At 36.6% G+C, this 15,525-nt stretch overlaps 3 protein-coding genes and 1 long non-coding RNA gene across 5 annotated transcripts; all 4 read right to left on the bottom strand.

Moving 5' to 3' along the window:
• Positions 11 to 4,797, bottom strand: LOC104733090 (ABC transporter D family member 1-like). The gene is made up of 11 exons (XM_010452701.2): positions 4,408 to 4,797; positions 3,770 to 3,917; positions 3,392 to 3,677; positions 2,982 to 3,206; positions 2,635 to 2,832; positions 2,070 to 2,524; positions 1,623 to 1,758; positions 1,467 to 1,545; positions 671 to 909; positions 268 to 572; positions 11 to 176 (listed from the first exon to the last, which is right to left on the bottom strand). The coding sequence occupies exons 2-11, from the start codon at positions 3,829 to 3,831 to the stop codon at positions 11 to 13; spliced, it is 2,151 nt and encodes a 716-aa protein (XP_010451003.1). The 5' UTR covers positions 3,832 to 3,917; positions 4,408 to 4,797.
• On the bottom strand, positions 6,430 to 7,917 carry LOC104729310. Of its 2 annotated transcripts, XR_758244.2 has the most exons (4): positions 7,632 to 7,904; positions 7,060 to 7,243; positions 6,782 to 6,851; positions 6,430 to 6,649 (listed from the first exon to the last, which is right to left on the bottom strand). It is a non-coding gene; the product is annotated as an uncharacterized LOC104729310 (long non-coding RNA). The 2 variants fall into 2 exon arrangements; XR_002034531.1 differs by having other exon boundaries at positions 6,782 to 7,243; positions 7,632 to 7,917.
• LOC104729309 (cell wall integrity and stress response component 3-like) lies at positions 8,681 to 10,585 on the bottom strand. Its single transcript, XM_010448246.2, has one exon. The coding sequence runs from the start codon at positions 10,271 to 10,273 to the stop codon at positions 8,861 to 8,863; it is 1,413 nt and encodes a 470-aa protein (XP_010446548.1). The 5' UTR covers positions 10,274 to 10,585; the 3' UTR covers positions 8,681 to 8,860.
• On the bottom strand, positions 12,731 to 14,950 carry LOC104729308 (L-ascorbate oxidase). The gene is made up of 4 exons (XM_010448245.1): positions 14,448 to 14,950; positions 14,154 to 14,366; positions 13,863 to 14,042; positions 12,731 to 13,783 (listed from the first exon to the last, which is right to left on the bottom strand). The coding sequence occupies exons 1-4, from the start codon at positions 14,832 to 14,834 to the stop codon at positions 12,827 to 12,829; spliced, it is 1,737 nt and encodes a 578-aa protein (XP_010446547.1). The 5' UTR covers positions 14,835 to 14,950; the 3' UTR covers positions 12,731 to 12,826.

Here is a 15,525-nt window from a genome sequence, read left to right as displayed (position 1 = left end):
TATAATCACCTCAACGAAAACTAAAATAAACCAAAATATCTACACAAGCTTCTGAGACCTTTCTAGCTGCAGCAAACGCTCGTTGAACAACCATAGCATCATTTTGCCGATCTGTATCTGAAATTTTCGCTGAATCTGAATCAATTTCAGCATCCGTCAGAAGGGCAGAGTCATCCCTGAAGGTTTAGTCATTTTTAGTAAGTAAAAATACAAAAACAAAAAAAACTTTGATAATCCTCACAAACATGGTTAAGAAACAATCCCAACCTCTTGTAGTGAACACTCCATCCCCCTTCGCCGTCTAGTGACAAAACAACATCATGGAATGCAACAAGGGCTGGACGATGGGAGATTGTTATGCAAGAAGTTCCCATAGCTCGAGCCTTAGCGGCAAAGCGTTCTTCCATATCAGTTGTCACAGCACTTGTGCATTCATCAAGAATTGCAAATTTGGGTTTGTGGTAGAATAATCTGGCCATCCCCAATCTCTGTTGCTCTCCAAGAGATAACTCATCACCCCAGTTAACCTCTTTTTCCGGTTGGTAGCGATCCAATAAATATTCTAGATCAACCTACAAGCAAAAGTCCACAAAAATAAGCATAACATACAAAAACGAACTCAAACCACCCAAACCATCCTACTATAGAATAAAGAAACTAGGATACGAACATTTTTCAATAGCTCCACCATTCCAGTCTCAGTGAGTGGTTCAGTCTCTTGATCAGAAGTAAGAGGATATATTAACTGGTCACGGAGTGTTCCTACTGCCATATAGGGTCGTTGCGGCACGTAGAAAATCTCCTTGTTCATATCAGAACCAACTCCTGGCTTCACAATATGCCCAGACACGAGGGGCCATAGACCTCCTAATACTCGGAAAAGGGAACTCTTGCCACTTCCATTAGGGCCTACGATACATATGGTTGAACAGATAATGAAATGGGAATAAGGATAATATCAGGCAAACGGAAATCGACTTTGCAAATCAGCATGTTATTGCATTAATTAAATAACAAAAAAAAATTGAAAACCAGGAACCTAAAAATAGTCCAGTAAATCAATCACAGAAGATGATGTTGTTGCCACCATTCCACTAACACCCTATAACTAGGCGTATCAAATTTACTTTTGAAAAGGGTTATATTGCTATCCACTCTAGAATACAAGAATTAATTCGTTCAGAATAGTACTTCAAATATACATTCCCCTTTTTCTATTTCCTTCACAAGGACAACAAGGGGTACTGAGATTTTCATCTTTGCTACTCATTTCAGGGATCAGAGAAAAATATAGCAGCAGATATGCTACTCTATCTATCATTTTTGCAGCAGTGGCTGAGATATTTTCTAGATGGTGAAGAAAACGCGAAAGATAGTCATTGTTACTGTTAAAAGAAAAAGTAATCGAAAGGGAAATTGATAGTCATACACTCATACTATGTCACTCCCTAGTTAGAAAGCGTTACCTGTAATCAGAAGATTAGACCCCTGCTCAACTCGAAGGGTGAGATCCTCCACCAAAACATTTCCCGTTGGAGTAACAACCTGAAGTGTGTTTACTAACATTAAGAACACAACATTATGGAAAGGATTACAGTAACACAAATCTGTGTTCCAACTACCTTGACACCGGAAAACTCAACATAGTTAGCTTCACTTAGGTAATTTCTGCTTCTATTTCTCTGGAAAGAGGATTTATCATCACCACTGAGTTCTCTCGAGACAGCCATCAACTCATGGATTCGGTCAGCATAACCACTGTAGGAAACAACAACATTTCAATAATTAGAAAGTATAGCCACCATGACTGATAGGTGTAAAATTTAGTCTAATTAGTCATCTCTCCCCCACATATGATTTCACAAATAGTGAAAATTAGTCGTCTCTTGAATCAGAATATTTCTTCATCAATTGCCATTGTTATTCAGGGACCACCAACTGAACTGTACTCTCATGCTTATGGTAAATTCTTCTTAGAAGAGCAAAGAAAAACATACGTCTACAGATTTTCAGGCTACATAATGTCTACCCTTTAAGTGTCTGGCATGAGATCCAACATAAAGCATTACCTGAGTCGGTTGAGCCGCCTGGAGCTTATAGAAAGTGTTCCTAGCGCCTGAAAGAGAGATATAATGACACTGGTGTGATATCTTATATTGCTTAGCATCTCAGCTCTTCCTAGGGTCGAGTCGTCAGGTCTTAGATTCCCAGAGAAGAATGGTTCGATAATCAGAATAACTGCAACTGTAGCACCAAGATACTTCAGCAGGAAATCTTGGATCATGCCAAACCACCAGTGATCATGAAGCACGTGACTCATATGGCTAACAAGATTTTTGAACGTTTGTTGTATATGCGATTCTTCCCTGGTTTCCCCACCATAGAATGCTATGCTTTCCGAATGAGTCCTTAAGCGTGAATGAAGTTTCCGGTACTCCCCTTCCAACTGCTGTTCTTTGGACATCAATTTCCCAAAAGAAGGAGAAAAGTTCCTTATTGCCGTCCCGGCACCCAGTACATAGGCCTACAAAAAATAGCAGATGGAAAGAATTGTACTGTGAACGGACACAAGGCAAAGCAAGCATAAACGCATAAGCTCAATCTTGCAAACATAGAAGATTAAACAAGAATCACCAATATCCAGAAGATGTATTTTGGACTAGCATATGAACACAGGCGCCATGCATACACAATTCCATCAGTAACCGCCGTCAAATCATCCTGTATAAGTTCGCTCAACTCTGAGGAGAATCTTGGTACATCGCTGGCAATCCGTTGCTCCGGGTGCGTAATCCGACCATCCACATGTGATATTTTGTAATACACCATATTCTGAAATAATAATAATAAAGGATGGTTAATGTGTTACCCAGCCAGAAGTGTGAAGTATACTCAATATGCACACTAGTCACAAAAATACTCGCATATAGAAATGGTAAATAATTGAATTACCACAATATAAAACAGAAGACAGTGGCTACCTCAAAATAATGTGAGTGAATTAGCTTCGTCAATATATTTCTGAATCGCAAACTCAAGGCCCCAGTTATGTACTTTGAAGTAGAGTGCATCGTCGATAGCATGAAACACAACATAATATTCTCGGAGATAAGACGTAGAAACAGTGGCGCACGCCTTAAGAAAGCAGCACGGAAAAGGAAACCTTGTACTTTCGCCAATCTATTGCTTAAAGCAGTTCTGAAAACCTGCAATATGTTAAATAACAGATTTTAAAAATGAGGAGCTAGATTTCTTAAGAAACCGTTGGCAGTTGGGCGTTCCCATGGATATCTATCTACAGGAGTTTGCAACAGCACGAGACACCAGCACGAAATCAAAAACATACAACAAAAGCATAAAGTAACAATGCGTATTAAAAGGAAATACATACCACAGTGGCAACTAGTGCCAAAAGATCCCTGGCACCCATTTTACCCATCTGAGACAGAAGAATAGCAGTCAGAACCTGAAGAGACTTTAATCCTCCCCCTTTCTTCTTTTTCGTGGTTATCTTTGAATTTTTATCATTCCCTGTCAGCTTTTCCAATGCCTCATCATCATCACTCTGACCATTGCAATGACGCGAAGAATCAGGCTTTCGAGAGCTGACCCTTGATTTCAGGTAAACAGCAGCTCCACCAGCAGCAACAATCCCAGCCGCAAGCAGTATAGATTTCCTACAGAGGACAAGAGAAGAAACAAATGAAATGATATGCAGACGAAGAAGAAGTAAGTTAAGGACAAATAAAGAGCAGAGAAAACCAATTACCGTCTTGACGCTACAAGACCCCGACCCCGCTCAGTTAATTGCAATAGTTGGAGTGAAGGCATGGCTGGAAGTGAGTTTTTTTATCCAACCAACAACGATGAATCAGAACCAAAACTGGGTTCTTCTTGATAACAAGTGTACAAAACACCTGAAAATGATACCAAACTCCAAAGGTTATGAAACCAAAATATAACAAATCTAAAGCAAAGAAAGAGAAAAAGTTGAAGTTGTAACCATAAAAATCAATGCAATAATTGGAAAAGGAAAAAAAATGTGAATTACGCCCAAAGTTAGATTCTCACACGTTCGAACAGTATAGCCAAAAACTAGGATCAAGAAGAAGAATGAATCATGTAACACGCGTTACTAGAATCCCCAAACAAAAAAAATTGTTTAAGAACCCAGCAAAGTCGATCCTGATTAGTGATTACATAAAAGAAACACAGCAAACAAAAAAAAAAATGGATTCGCGAATAATTCCCAGATATTTCTATCGAACCACAAAACAAAACAAAGATTCTTCATCCCCAGATAATTTTATATAGCTGAAGAACAAATTCAAAAAAAAAACACAAGTAACGATCGAGATCAATGATGATTATATACAAATTAAAACAAAAAGCTGAAGACTAATTTACCTCAGCATGAGAGATTCAACCAAATTCGAATATCTCCACGGAGTATATAAAGAAATAGAACCTAAATCGATCTCTCTCTCCTTCGTAACTTTGCAAAATTCAACCTAAGAAAGATTAAAAAAAAAAAAAAAAAAAAAAACTGGAAAAAATCGGAAAGCGTAACAACAACAGCCACTAGCTCAAAATCAACACCACCATGTGAATCTCAACAACATTCGAAAGAGAGAGAGAGAGAGTTGATTAATTCCGACTCCGTTAACCAACGGCGACGAGAGGTACAACTAGTGTCCACCGTAACGGAACTACTTCCCCCAAATCGAGAGATGGATAGAGAGAGAGAGAGAAAATGATAGAGCGAGAGAGCCGAAACTTGGGAAGAGGAGAAGATGATGACGCTGATTTTTACACGTGCGAAGATGATTTTACTCGTGCCACTTTTTTTTATTTTATTTTTTTGGTTTTTTATATATAGAAATATTTGATTTTCGTTACGAAGCCATACAAAAGCTACTTTTGTTTTTTTTTTACATTTGGACTCCAAAAATACAAAAGTTTTATAAAACAAACTTAATTCTTTTTTTTTTTTTTGTTAAAAACAAACTTAATTCTTCTAGCCACACAGACACAAGACACAACTTTTCATTCTCATTTGAAACTTTTATTTGAAGCATTGTACTTAAAAAAAATCTAAAGTATTTATAATTTGATTATCAAATTCAATAGGACTAACGAAATTGTATAGAGCTGTCGAATCCTATGGACCTACATGGCTATCCTTTACATTGGTAAGTTTGTCCTTTCTAATTAAGGAAATTGTTGATTTGGGTGTTAAAAACTTTTTAGTGCATATGATTTGATATATTAAGAATAAAATCCTGATTCCTTATTTCATGTTTGGAAACAAATAATTGATATTCATTGATAGTAATATAGGACATCTGAAATTTTGCATGAAAAAAATCTTTAATCATCAAATTTGTGAAATAAAACGGTTGTAATAACAAAGTTTGTTTATAGTAATTAGTTTCATAAGTTTGAAGACAAATTTTATGATAAGAAAACAAGATGGGTACAAGTGCAAATTGTACACCGCATGATTGAAGCACACAAATCAATGTGTGATGTCTTCCTTTCTTATTTTGGTTTTCAGATAAATGTTTACATCATCACCACCTTGCATCTTCATTTATGGCAAAAACATCCACATATGTGAACGGATGAGACTGATTTACATACCAAAACAAGATGGGCCTTAAATTGTTATCAAACCCAATCCATAAATGTTGTGGGCCATTTTTTTTTTTTTGGTTCTCACGGGTCTGTTTTAACCTGGTTAATTTGATGAATCACCAGTTCACCACCATCCTACGATAAACCTTCGAATTCACAATCGACTATCATGATGATGATGATCAAAACGTTTTGTACAACTGCAAATTCTATCTATTAGTGACGCTAATTGGTAAACAAGTAAGGCTGGTGTCCAAGTGAAAGCAAGAATTTGAGAAGATGTTTATAATGTCAATAACAAAATGTATTTTTATTTTGGTTATTCTGCATATTACTTCATCATAAAGAAGAATAAAAAAAAAAACACGTAAACTTAGGGCATGTTTATAGGGGGATCAGGTAAGGGTGTTCTTAGAGGAGAAATATTGTAAAAATAATGTAAGATCAGTTCTTAAAAACTTTTGGTAAGAAGTTAGTTATTGGGAGAACATGTATAAGATCTTAAAATTTAATAATATAATATTCTTATAGAAATTTTAAAATGTTTAATAAATACATAGATTAATGTTTAATAAATAATTTAAGAATGCCAAGTGAGAAGCTTTTGTGTTGTTTTGGTATTTCTAGTTTGGATTCAAATGATCGATTCCTCAAATGGTGAGATTGGCCGTGGATGTGGATCAAGCTTTGGTTTGGTTACACATCTGGATCAGTAAAGTTCGAAGTAAATGCAAACAAAATTGACAGTGCAACAAGTGGAATTTTTATATTAGAAGTAATGAGATGGTAACTGTAACATATCCACTGGCAAAATCTGGTTCATATACTAATCACGAAAAGAATAGACAGTATGGTTACTCTAATAGAGAATGCGGTACAACAGACCGACCCTGCACAACTATTTTAGCTTCAAAGTCTTCAGGCAACTGATTGAACAGCTCTCTCGAAGTTGTCTTCGGCTTATGACACACGCTTCACAAGTAGATGTTCCGGGTGCGAAAGTTTCAGCTGGCTGCAAAAAGGATAGGGAATACAAATGGACTCAACCAATATTTTTATAAGAGCCAATGATACCATTACTCTCAACTAAATTTTAGTGAGTTAAAAAAGACGCCTTGTACTCGAGTTGATGATGAAAATTTACCTTAGATAGCGTGAAGATGATTTCCCAACATGAAGACTGCAGACAACAAGGTTTCTGGGTTTTTAGCATCCTGCAATCACCACAACTAGTATAATAAACACTTGGTAACACACAGAAAAGCCACGATATAAGTGCAGTGAAGAAGGTATGCAAGTCTGATTATAGGTTACTCTGATCTATGCATCTTAATGAACATCTGAACATTCAAGGCATACCTAGAAACAAAGCAGCAATAAACAAACAATCAAAGAGCATGTAAACATAACAACCACTCTCACCAGAACACAGTCACAATCCACCAAAGAATTACAAATCCATAGTTCCTCCAGCATGAATATGCTTCAAAGCTTCATTATAATATTCCTCATGCATGAATATAATACCAGCAATCAACCTCAATGTATCATTATTTCCTATTGTTGAATCTGCCAACCATTCCCTCAAACTCGAAATTGTTGATTCCTGAACCAACAAGAACAACCGTTCCATATCATATCAGGGATTCGAATCTCTTTGACAATTTCTACTACTATAAAACATGTACAAAATCAAAGCAGAGTTACTTTATGACAAGCTTTTTTTACAACACCAAAAATTTCAAAGAACAGATTAAAAAAAAACAATCGAATCCGAAGAAGAAGAAGAAGAACATTGTTATCATCAATTTCATAGGAGGAGAAATGAAACATCCAAAATTGGGGTTGTTCGTTACATAAAGCTAAGCCCTTTAATCCTAAATACATGCCAATTTCTCAAAATTTCCCCATAAGAAATCCAAAAACATCCAAAAGGAATCAGCCTAGTGCAAAGGAGACAGTAAAGATTCAATTTTTTGTGTTTGGATAATTACCGTTAATACTCATGTCGGAAACATCGGCGTCGAGTGAAGAACAAACATGAAGAAATCTCCGAGACTTCAAAGGAGGAACAGAGAGAAACCCAGTAACCGGAGTTGCAGCGAAAACGATAGAAGAAGCCATGGCCAATCAACTCAGATAAGAGCAAACTGATAAGAGCATAAACTCTGTGGTGATGAGGAGACGAGGAGACGAGAAGATCGGTCGCCTCGGTGTTTCAATGGTCGGACAGAGGAGACGACGGTGAGGGACAAAAAATCATTCTTGTTTCGCCTTCGAGTTTTGCGAGAGAAGAAGAAAAATAATGTTCGAAACAAAAGAAAAATAAAACTAAACTTTGTATCACATGGTGACACGTCACCGTTAGATCAGTTGAAGAACTGATCTTATTTAAGATCAAATGAACTGATCTTATGACTACTGTTCAATAAATTTTAATTTTAAAAGACTCAAGATCACTCAACTGATCCAGCGATAAACATGGCCTTAGAAAATAAATGTAGATTAAAAGCTGGAACATTATAACACGTCATGAAGTTGAAACACACCATTCCAGGACAAAATGAGGCGAGGTGATGGGCTTGAGAAATGAGTGGCCCAGAAAACAACACGGTTAGACACAAAAGTCCCTTTTCACTCACCACATGTCCACCGACACAAGTCATAAAACAGCACCCAGGTTCCGTCGGTAACTCTATGAAATTACCAGAGTACCCCCTTTTCACGAAAGTCGTCGACTCTACGATTCCGTGGAGACCCACCTTATTTAATTTTGACTTCTGATGTTTACAAGAAACATTTAATTTTTTTCCCGGTTATCCATACAAAACATTTAATTCTTCTTACCGTCCGGAAACATATTTACAGATTTGTGTTTGTAACTTTATATAATCAGTTTGTTATATTTAGTGGACTATTTCACAAATTTTTAAGGTTAAATTTCAGGTTATCAATGACACTATTTTAAAAACAGAGGAGTAAAAGGATAAGTAAAAAAAAAAAAAAAAGAGATTATGAAGTTTTATTCCACATTTATTATAAATACATTTGAAGTTTTTTATATATATATAAAAAAAAAAGTTTCCAACCATCCACGGATCCACCAGTAATTGTCTTTCTATTGCATTTTCTCAGCTAAAATTTGCCGGAATTTTAAAATATAAAGTTACAAAAAAAAAAAAGAGGAGAAAAATAAAAATGAAATTAAAAATATAAGAAAATTTCAATTTTTCTTCCCTTCGTCACCGCCTTCTTCCAAGTACTCTTTCTTCCTCCTCTCGGCACTAGATAACAGACAAATCAGAAGAAAACACGTGGCATAAACACCGTGGATCTTCCAGTTAGTCTTCGGAGGCTGACGAAGCACCACCCTATGAAACACCGCCACGTAATAATGCAAACCAACAGCAAAGCCCACGAATGTCTGCGCCAAGCCCAATACTTTGAGGCCCAAACCACAGTCAGTGGAGAAGACGAGAACGAGGTACATGAGAAGAAGCAGGAGGTAGAAGACGTAGCCTAGGGTTTGCAAGATCTGCAAGCAAACGTAGGTAGAGCTCGACGTTGCGTAGAGGAACTTGAGCGGTTCGATTCCGGTGACGAGCGATGAGATGCATAGGATTGAGAAGTAGATCGATAGGTAGATTTGGATGAAGATTAGGATCTTCTGGAGTGAGAAGTAAGCTTTGAATCTGTTGAAAATGAGGGAGACTAGGAGTAGAGGGACGAGGATGAAGATGAATGAGACTACGGAAGCTATGGTTGGTGCGTATTTGTTGCCGAAGTAAGGTTTGAAGTTTCTTGTGATCTCTTTGTTGGCTTTGTTGATGTAGTTTTTGGATGTGGTTGAGAAACGTTCTAGGTCTGGGATTAAGGATCTTTGGAATTTAGTTGGTAGATCTCTGAATTCGCTGACGAAATCTTCGTCTTCTTCGTCGTCGAGCCAGAATGGTTTGATTTCTTTCTCGATTGGTTTTGATTTGGTCACTGGTTTTTTTGAGGATTTTGATTGAGGTGAAGAAAGCTTGGAGCTTGGGGATTTTGTGGTGGTTTTGTTTTTGGATGAGTTTGATTTGGATAGATCTGCTGATTTCTTGATTGAAGAAGTAATGGGTTTTGTGGAATTTGTGGGTTTTGTTCCGGAATTGAGCTTCTTGAGCTCGGAGCTAGCCTTGGTTGTGTTGGAAGATGATTTGGTGGAGTTGAGTTTTTGAGATGTACCCATGGAGGAGGTCTTGGCGAGTTTGGTTTGGTTCTTGGTGGAGGAAGAAGAAGAGATGGGTTTAATTAGCTTGGTGGAAGAAGAAGAAGAAGATGAGATGGGTTTAGTGAGCTTGGTTTGATTCTTCTTAGTGCCAGATGTTGTTGATGATGATGATGAAGAAACAGAACCAGTAAGCTTCTTCTTCTTAGGAGGAGGAGGAAGATTTGTTTCATCATCGTCACCACTTGAATCCAGCTCTTTCACCAACAATCTCCTCACTCGAAAATGAGGATCCAGTGGTTTTGTTTGTTGTTGTAGCTTATCGTGAACAGAGGATTCTGATGAGGCAAAGAAAGCAGAAGAGAAGAGGAAGAGAAAGAAATAGAGAAACAAGAGTACCTTTCTAAAACACAAGTACTTGAGTAAAGACATTTTTCACTTTGCTCTGGAAACCTAGGAAACTCCCTCACTGTTTCAGACAGATCTTGCGAAGAGAGATCGCAAGCTTGTCAATATATAGGAAAATAGAAAGAGAGGAGAGAGGAAAGAGATTGAGAGAGAGAGAGAGAGAGAGAGAGAGAGAGAGAGAGAGAGAGAGAGAGATTAGTGACAGTGTGCATATGTGTTTATATACGAGTGTTTGGGTGTGACGGAGGACCAGAGAATTCACTAATTCAGTGCCCTTTGATAATATCAATGTACATTACTGTTTAACCTCACCGTCATGTTGCAGATTCTCTCTGCTACTTGTCTAACCTTTTTTTATATGATTCTTGTTTTTTTTATAATATTTGTGTATATGTGTTTCTTCATTTTTGGTAAATTAATTTATATTGTACATGAGTAAAAAAAAACAATGAGCAATCATTTGCGAGATCTCAAATTAGAATAGTCGCTTTCTCGTAAATAAATATAGAAGAAACATTTTTTGTATATGTAAAACCAAAATATTCATACACTTTTATACAAACACAAAAGGAATTTAATCATAACTACTCCCACAACTCCTATCTGATTTGGTTTAATGGGTAATGATTCCACTGTCAAAAGACTATCTTTTCACTTACAAAAATATATATTTAGCTATCATATAAATTATATACATATCCGGTCCAAATTGATTACGATTGGAGTGGAATTTTATCAAACAAACTTTTTAGTTATGATTTAGTTATTTGTAAAAATACTTATAATAAATTAATACTTATAAATTTATAAATACAAATCTGAACCCCTCAGATAATAAATAAATAGAAACATGAAAAGGAAAAAAAGAAAAAAAAAGGATGAGAAATTAATGCAAAAGTGAGAAAGTTGAGAGAGAGATCACTCACAGTCACATGGGGGACCAAAAAAACGACACTTTTTAATCTGTTCTTTTTCAAACGCGCTTACATTTTTTTTTCTTTGCTCATGTGCTTAGCCAAAAAATAAATTATATCCTCGTGTAATTTAATAATTATAAGGTTATTATTAACTAACTAGTTGCAAGTTCGTTAATAATTTGACTAATCGTAAGTTTGCAAACTATATAGACTCCTTCAGTGTTTAATATAATACGTATATTTTATGTGCTTAACGACTAGCAATAACTTGAGGGTGGTGGAGATAGATGGTCACATGGCACGTATTTATTATAAGGTTGATTTTGATTTTCAAAACTCTAATTTGACGAATGTGTCGAATAATGAGATCTATTGCTTGTATCCCACTCAATAGTACTGCAATTGATCGAGATTTATAGCAAATGATCTATCTATATATCCACCATCTAACTCAAGGGTCTTGAGTCAAGACATATAGAATTATACAATCAAAACCGCATTATACTAAAACCCCTAATTTCATGACGTAGATGTTAACACGCTTTCAATAAAACAATTAAATATACGTAGTGAATCGCTGTCTAATTTGTTTGTGTACTTAAAAACACTAAACTCGCCCATTTTGTTCCCAAGTCAACGATCAACGACTTTTGACTCCACCACTTTTTTGACTTATTGAGTTAAGTAAAATAGTGAAAGTCATGACTCAAAAGTGCTCCATATAGCTAGTGGGATAGAGACTGACAAAATTTATATCAGGTTTCAAAAGTCGAATCAATAATTACGTGAGATACAGTAAAACTATGAAAGAAATGTAATTAATCAATGAGTAAACTAGTTTTTATTGAAAAAGCTAAAATAGTTGTATTAGGAAATGTATTTTGAGCTTTTGACCAAAGGTCTTTGATCTATAAAATACAGTAGTGTGTGTAAAACCAAATCCCCAAAATGTGAATGTGGACTTTGGACTAGAAAGGGTTTGATAATAATTGACTTTCTCTTGGCATTTTATATTTAATGCGACCTATAATTTATGTACTGGCGAATATATATTTTATTTTTTTGTACCACTTTTCTATAGTTTAAAAATATATCCCTGACATTTAAAATAACTGGTACACTGCATGACATTAATTTTTTTGTCCGCTAAATCGCTGGATCCTATGTAAAATAACTGGCAGATATTTTCTATTCTCGTTTATAATTTCCTAAATTAATTTATTTTTTTTTACTTTTGAATTATATAGATTCATTTATCTACAAGAAAATAAATACTTATATTGTAAAATGACTTTTGTTGAAAACCTCAAAGAAGTAAATTTTTTTTTTTCATTTGCTAAGTGCATGTGCTACGCATGTGCCTAAAATTGGAATGGGCTTTAACTGGGTCCATTAGTATCCTTTTTTTGTACAACAAATTGGGTCCATTAGTAAATGCACATTAATAAAAACCCCTTCAAACTGTCCCCAGTCTAATAATGATCACAACAAGTTTTAATAACGTAGGTAGTATAGACCAAACCATTGCTAAATTTGCGACACATAAATTACACTTACATCAAAATATCCACAATGTTTTTCAAAAATTAAATAAAATGTTTTGTCTTCAATGACTAAACAATGAATGTGTTCTATATGAATATGATTAAAATATATACAATCAGCGTTTAGTCTGACCACATCCCATTATAGAAGAAGGTAAATTAGAAGAAACTCTATCAATACCAGACTCGAACACAATTCCCATTCCCATGAAAAAATGCGACTCAATATGGCAGTGAAACGACCAAACGCCAGGATTATCCGTTCTGAAACGCAACGCCGTCCAGCCAAACGGTTGAACCGCAACCGTGTTTTTCATTATCGGGTTAACCCGATTATACCTTTTCGGATCCTCCGACTCATTAAACTTCCCTTCTCCGTATCCAAGCACCCAAAAATCGTGACCGTGTAGATGCCACGGGTGCGTCTCGCTGTTTTTCGCGTTCATTGTATTCGCGTTTTGTAAAATCACGTCCACGGTTGAATTGAATCTCAACCGGTAGATTCCATCGCTCGTCGTCGCGTTAGCGTTTTGAGGTGTTGCGAATAAGTCGTAGTTCCGAGAATCGTAATTATCCGGCGGCGTGAAACGCCAGTCGAACGCGTCGGTGAGATTCTGCTTTAACGCGATTAGGTACGGCGTCTTAGGGTGGTGGTATGAAACGTTGTTGACCGACCAACGTCTGAATCCGTTGACTTCGTTTTGTGTGTTGAGAAGTACGATGACTCTGTCAGAGTTCTCAGGCGGCGTGTGAACGAATCCACGACGCGCCTTGATCGCTACGCTTTGTGCAAGGCGGGAGCGCGTGTCGTTCCATTCCGGTCGGAGATTGGAGGATTCCGGCGTGGGAGGACGCCGTCGTAGGTGATTAGGGTAGTAGTTGAGTACCGCGGTTCCCTGTGAAGTGTTCGCCGGACGGCTGACTATGCTTGAGGTGATCCAATAGTTTCGTCTAGGGTTTTGATCTGCCTTGAGAAGTACGGAATAAGTTTCGCCGGAATATATAAAGAGATTTTTCACTGTGAATGGTTCTACATAGTGTCCATCAGTTTCAACCACCGTCAAGTTATGTCCCTGTTGTTTCAAATTCAGTCATCTTCCGTTAAAGTAAGTAGGAGAACAAAAAATGGTTGCTTGTGTCTAAAGCAAGTACCTCGATTTGGAAACTTAGGGCTGAAAGAGACGTCAAGCTACCGAGTCGAAGCCGGTATGTCTTCCCGGGGATTACCGTGAGGACAAAACGCGAACAATCAGTGTTTGAGGCGTTACAGACTCTTGGAGTGGTTAGGTCGTTTGAACAGTTGAATCTCCCTCTTCCTTGTATTAGAAGCGACTGATAAATTATCCAAAGCAGAAACATCAAATAAAATAATTAAAGATTGGTCAACCATTCAATAAAAAATAATCAAGAATCTGACTCTGAGTTATCAAAAAAAGAACATACCTCTGGCTCACCGACCCACTTGAAGGGTTTTGAGGCTAAACCGGTGGCGCTCTCCAACATGCTTTTGTGATACCAATCTGTTAACAAAACGTTCCGGTCATAATCGTATGTAAACGGTTCGGGCTCTGTGACCGGAGGAGAAACTTGAATCATTCCTATTAATCCAGATTCTCTCTGCATCCCATAGTGTGAATGATACATGTATGTACCAGGCTACAAACAGAACATAAAAATTAACATACACATACAAATAGAAAGATTGAAACTATAATGTAAGTTTATATTTTTTTTTACCCTATCAACGACGAATTGGTAAGTGAAGACTTCTCCAGGAAGAATTGGACACTGAGTAACACCTTCTACTCCGTCGAACCATGGTGTCCCAATCTGTCGGATTCCATGCCAATGGACAGCGACGTTTTCAGTCATGAGACTGTTCTTGAGCTCAACAACAATGGTGTCACCTTGTTGAGCTTTAATGGTGGGACCTGGAAACTTACCATTGATTGTGATTACTAGCTTTTGGGCACAATCCGGTGACCTGAACTCGTACTTCACTTCCCAGTGGAATCGTCGGATCTTTCCCTGACCGAGGACAGAAGAAGAAAACAGGGCAATGAAACAGAGGACCATAAGATTCAAGACATGAACTGTGTCTGATGATCTCTTCGGTCTCATCATTTTTTAAAACCGTGTTTCCAAGAATCAGAGAAGATAAATAAATAAACTGTTATATTAGTGGAACTTTTTTCACGAATGATTTTTAAAAGATGGAACAAAGAGTACATATCATATATAGGTCACACTGTATGTCATGTGTTTTACAGATAAATGATTTGCCTTTTGGAGAAAAATTGGAAAGAAAACGCGTTTTACTTTTCTTTTGATGCTAATTTCTAATTATAATACATCGACTTTTTATTAGCAAAGTAACTTGTATAATTATGATTCTTCAGTCGGAACCTTCATGTGAAATATCCTTTTTTTCTCTTAGTACAATATTTAGATGTTCGAACCTTTGATTGTTTGAACTTTAAAACTATTGATATAAAAAGATATGTAAACATTGTCTTTGCTCATTGCTGGGCAAAATCACGCTTTGTACGAGTAGGTCACTCATTTGTTATAAAAAAAGGAAAAAAAGGAAAAAAAGTTATTGAATTCTGAATACCTACAATAGATAATTGAATAATTAACATGTTCATATTCATATCTTATCCAAGTAAATTATGGGTTTAGGTCTGACGTTCTTGAGTTAATCACAAAGACCTTTTCACCTTTGGGCTTTGGTCAAAGTATTATAGCTTAGGGTCAATTGTTAGAAATCAAAGAAAAATATCTTGGACCAAGTCAGAGCTTTAAATCAATGTCG

The sequence above is a fragment of the Camelina sativa genome, chromosome 12 (genome assembly GCF_000633955.1).
Source record: "Camelina sativa cultivar DH55 chromosome 12, Cs, whole genome shotgun sequence".
NCBI classification, from domain to species: domain Eukaryota; kingdom Viridiplantae; phylum Streptophyta; class Magnoliopsida; order Brassicales; family Brassicaceae; genus Camelina; species Camelina sativa.
The sequence above is the reverse complement of the archived record's forward strand: the minus strand, read 5'-3'. Positions and strand labels throughout refer to the sequence as shown.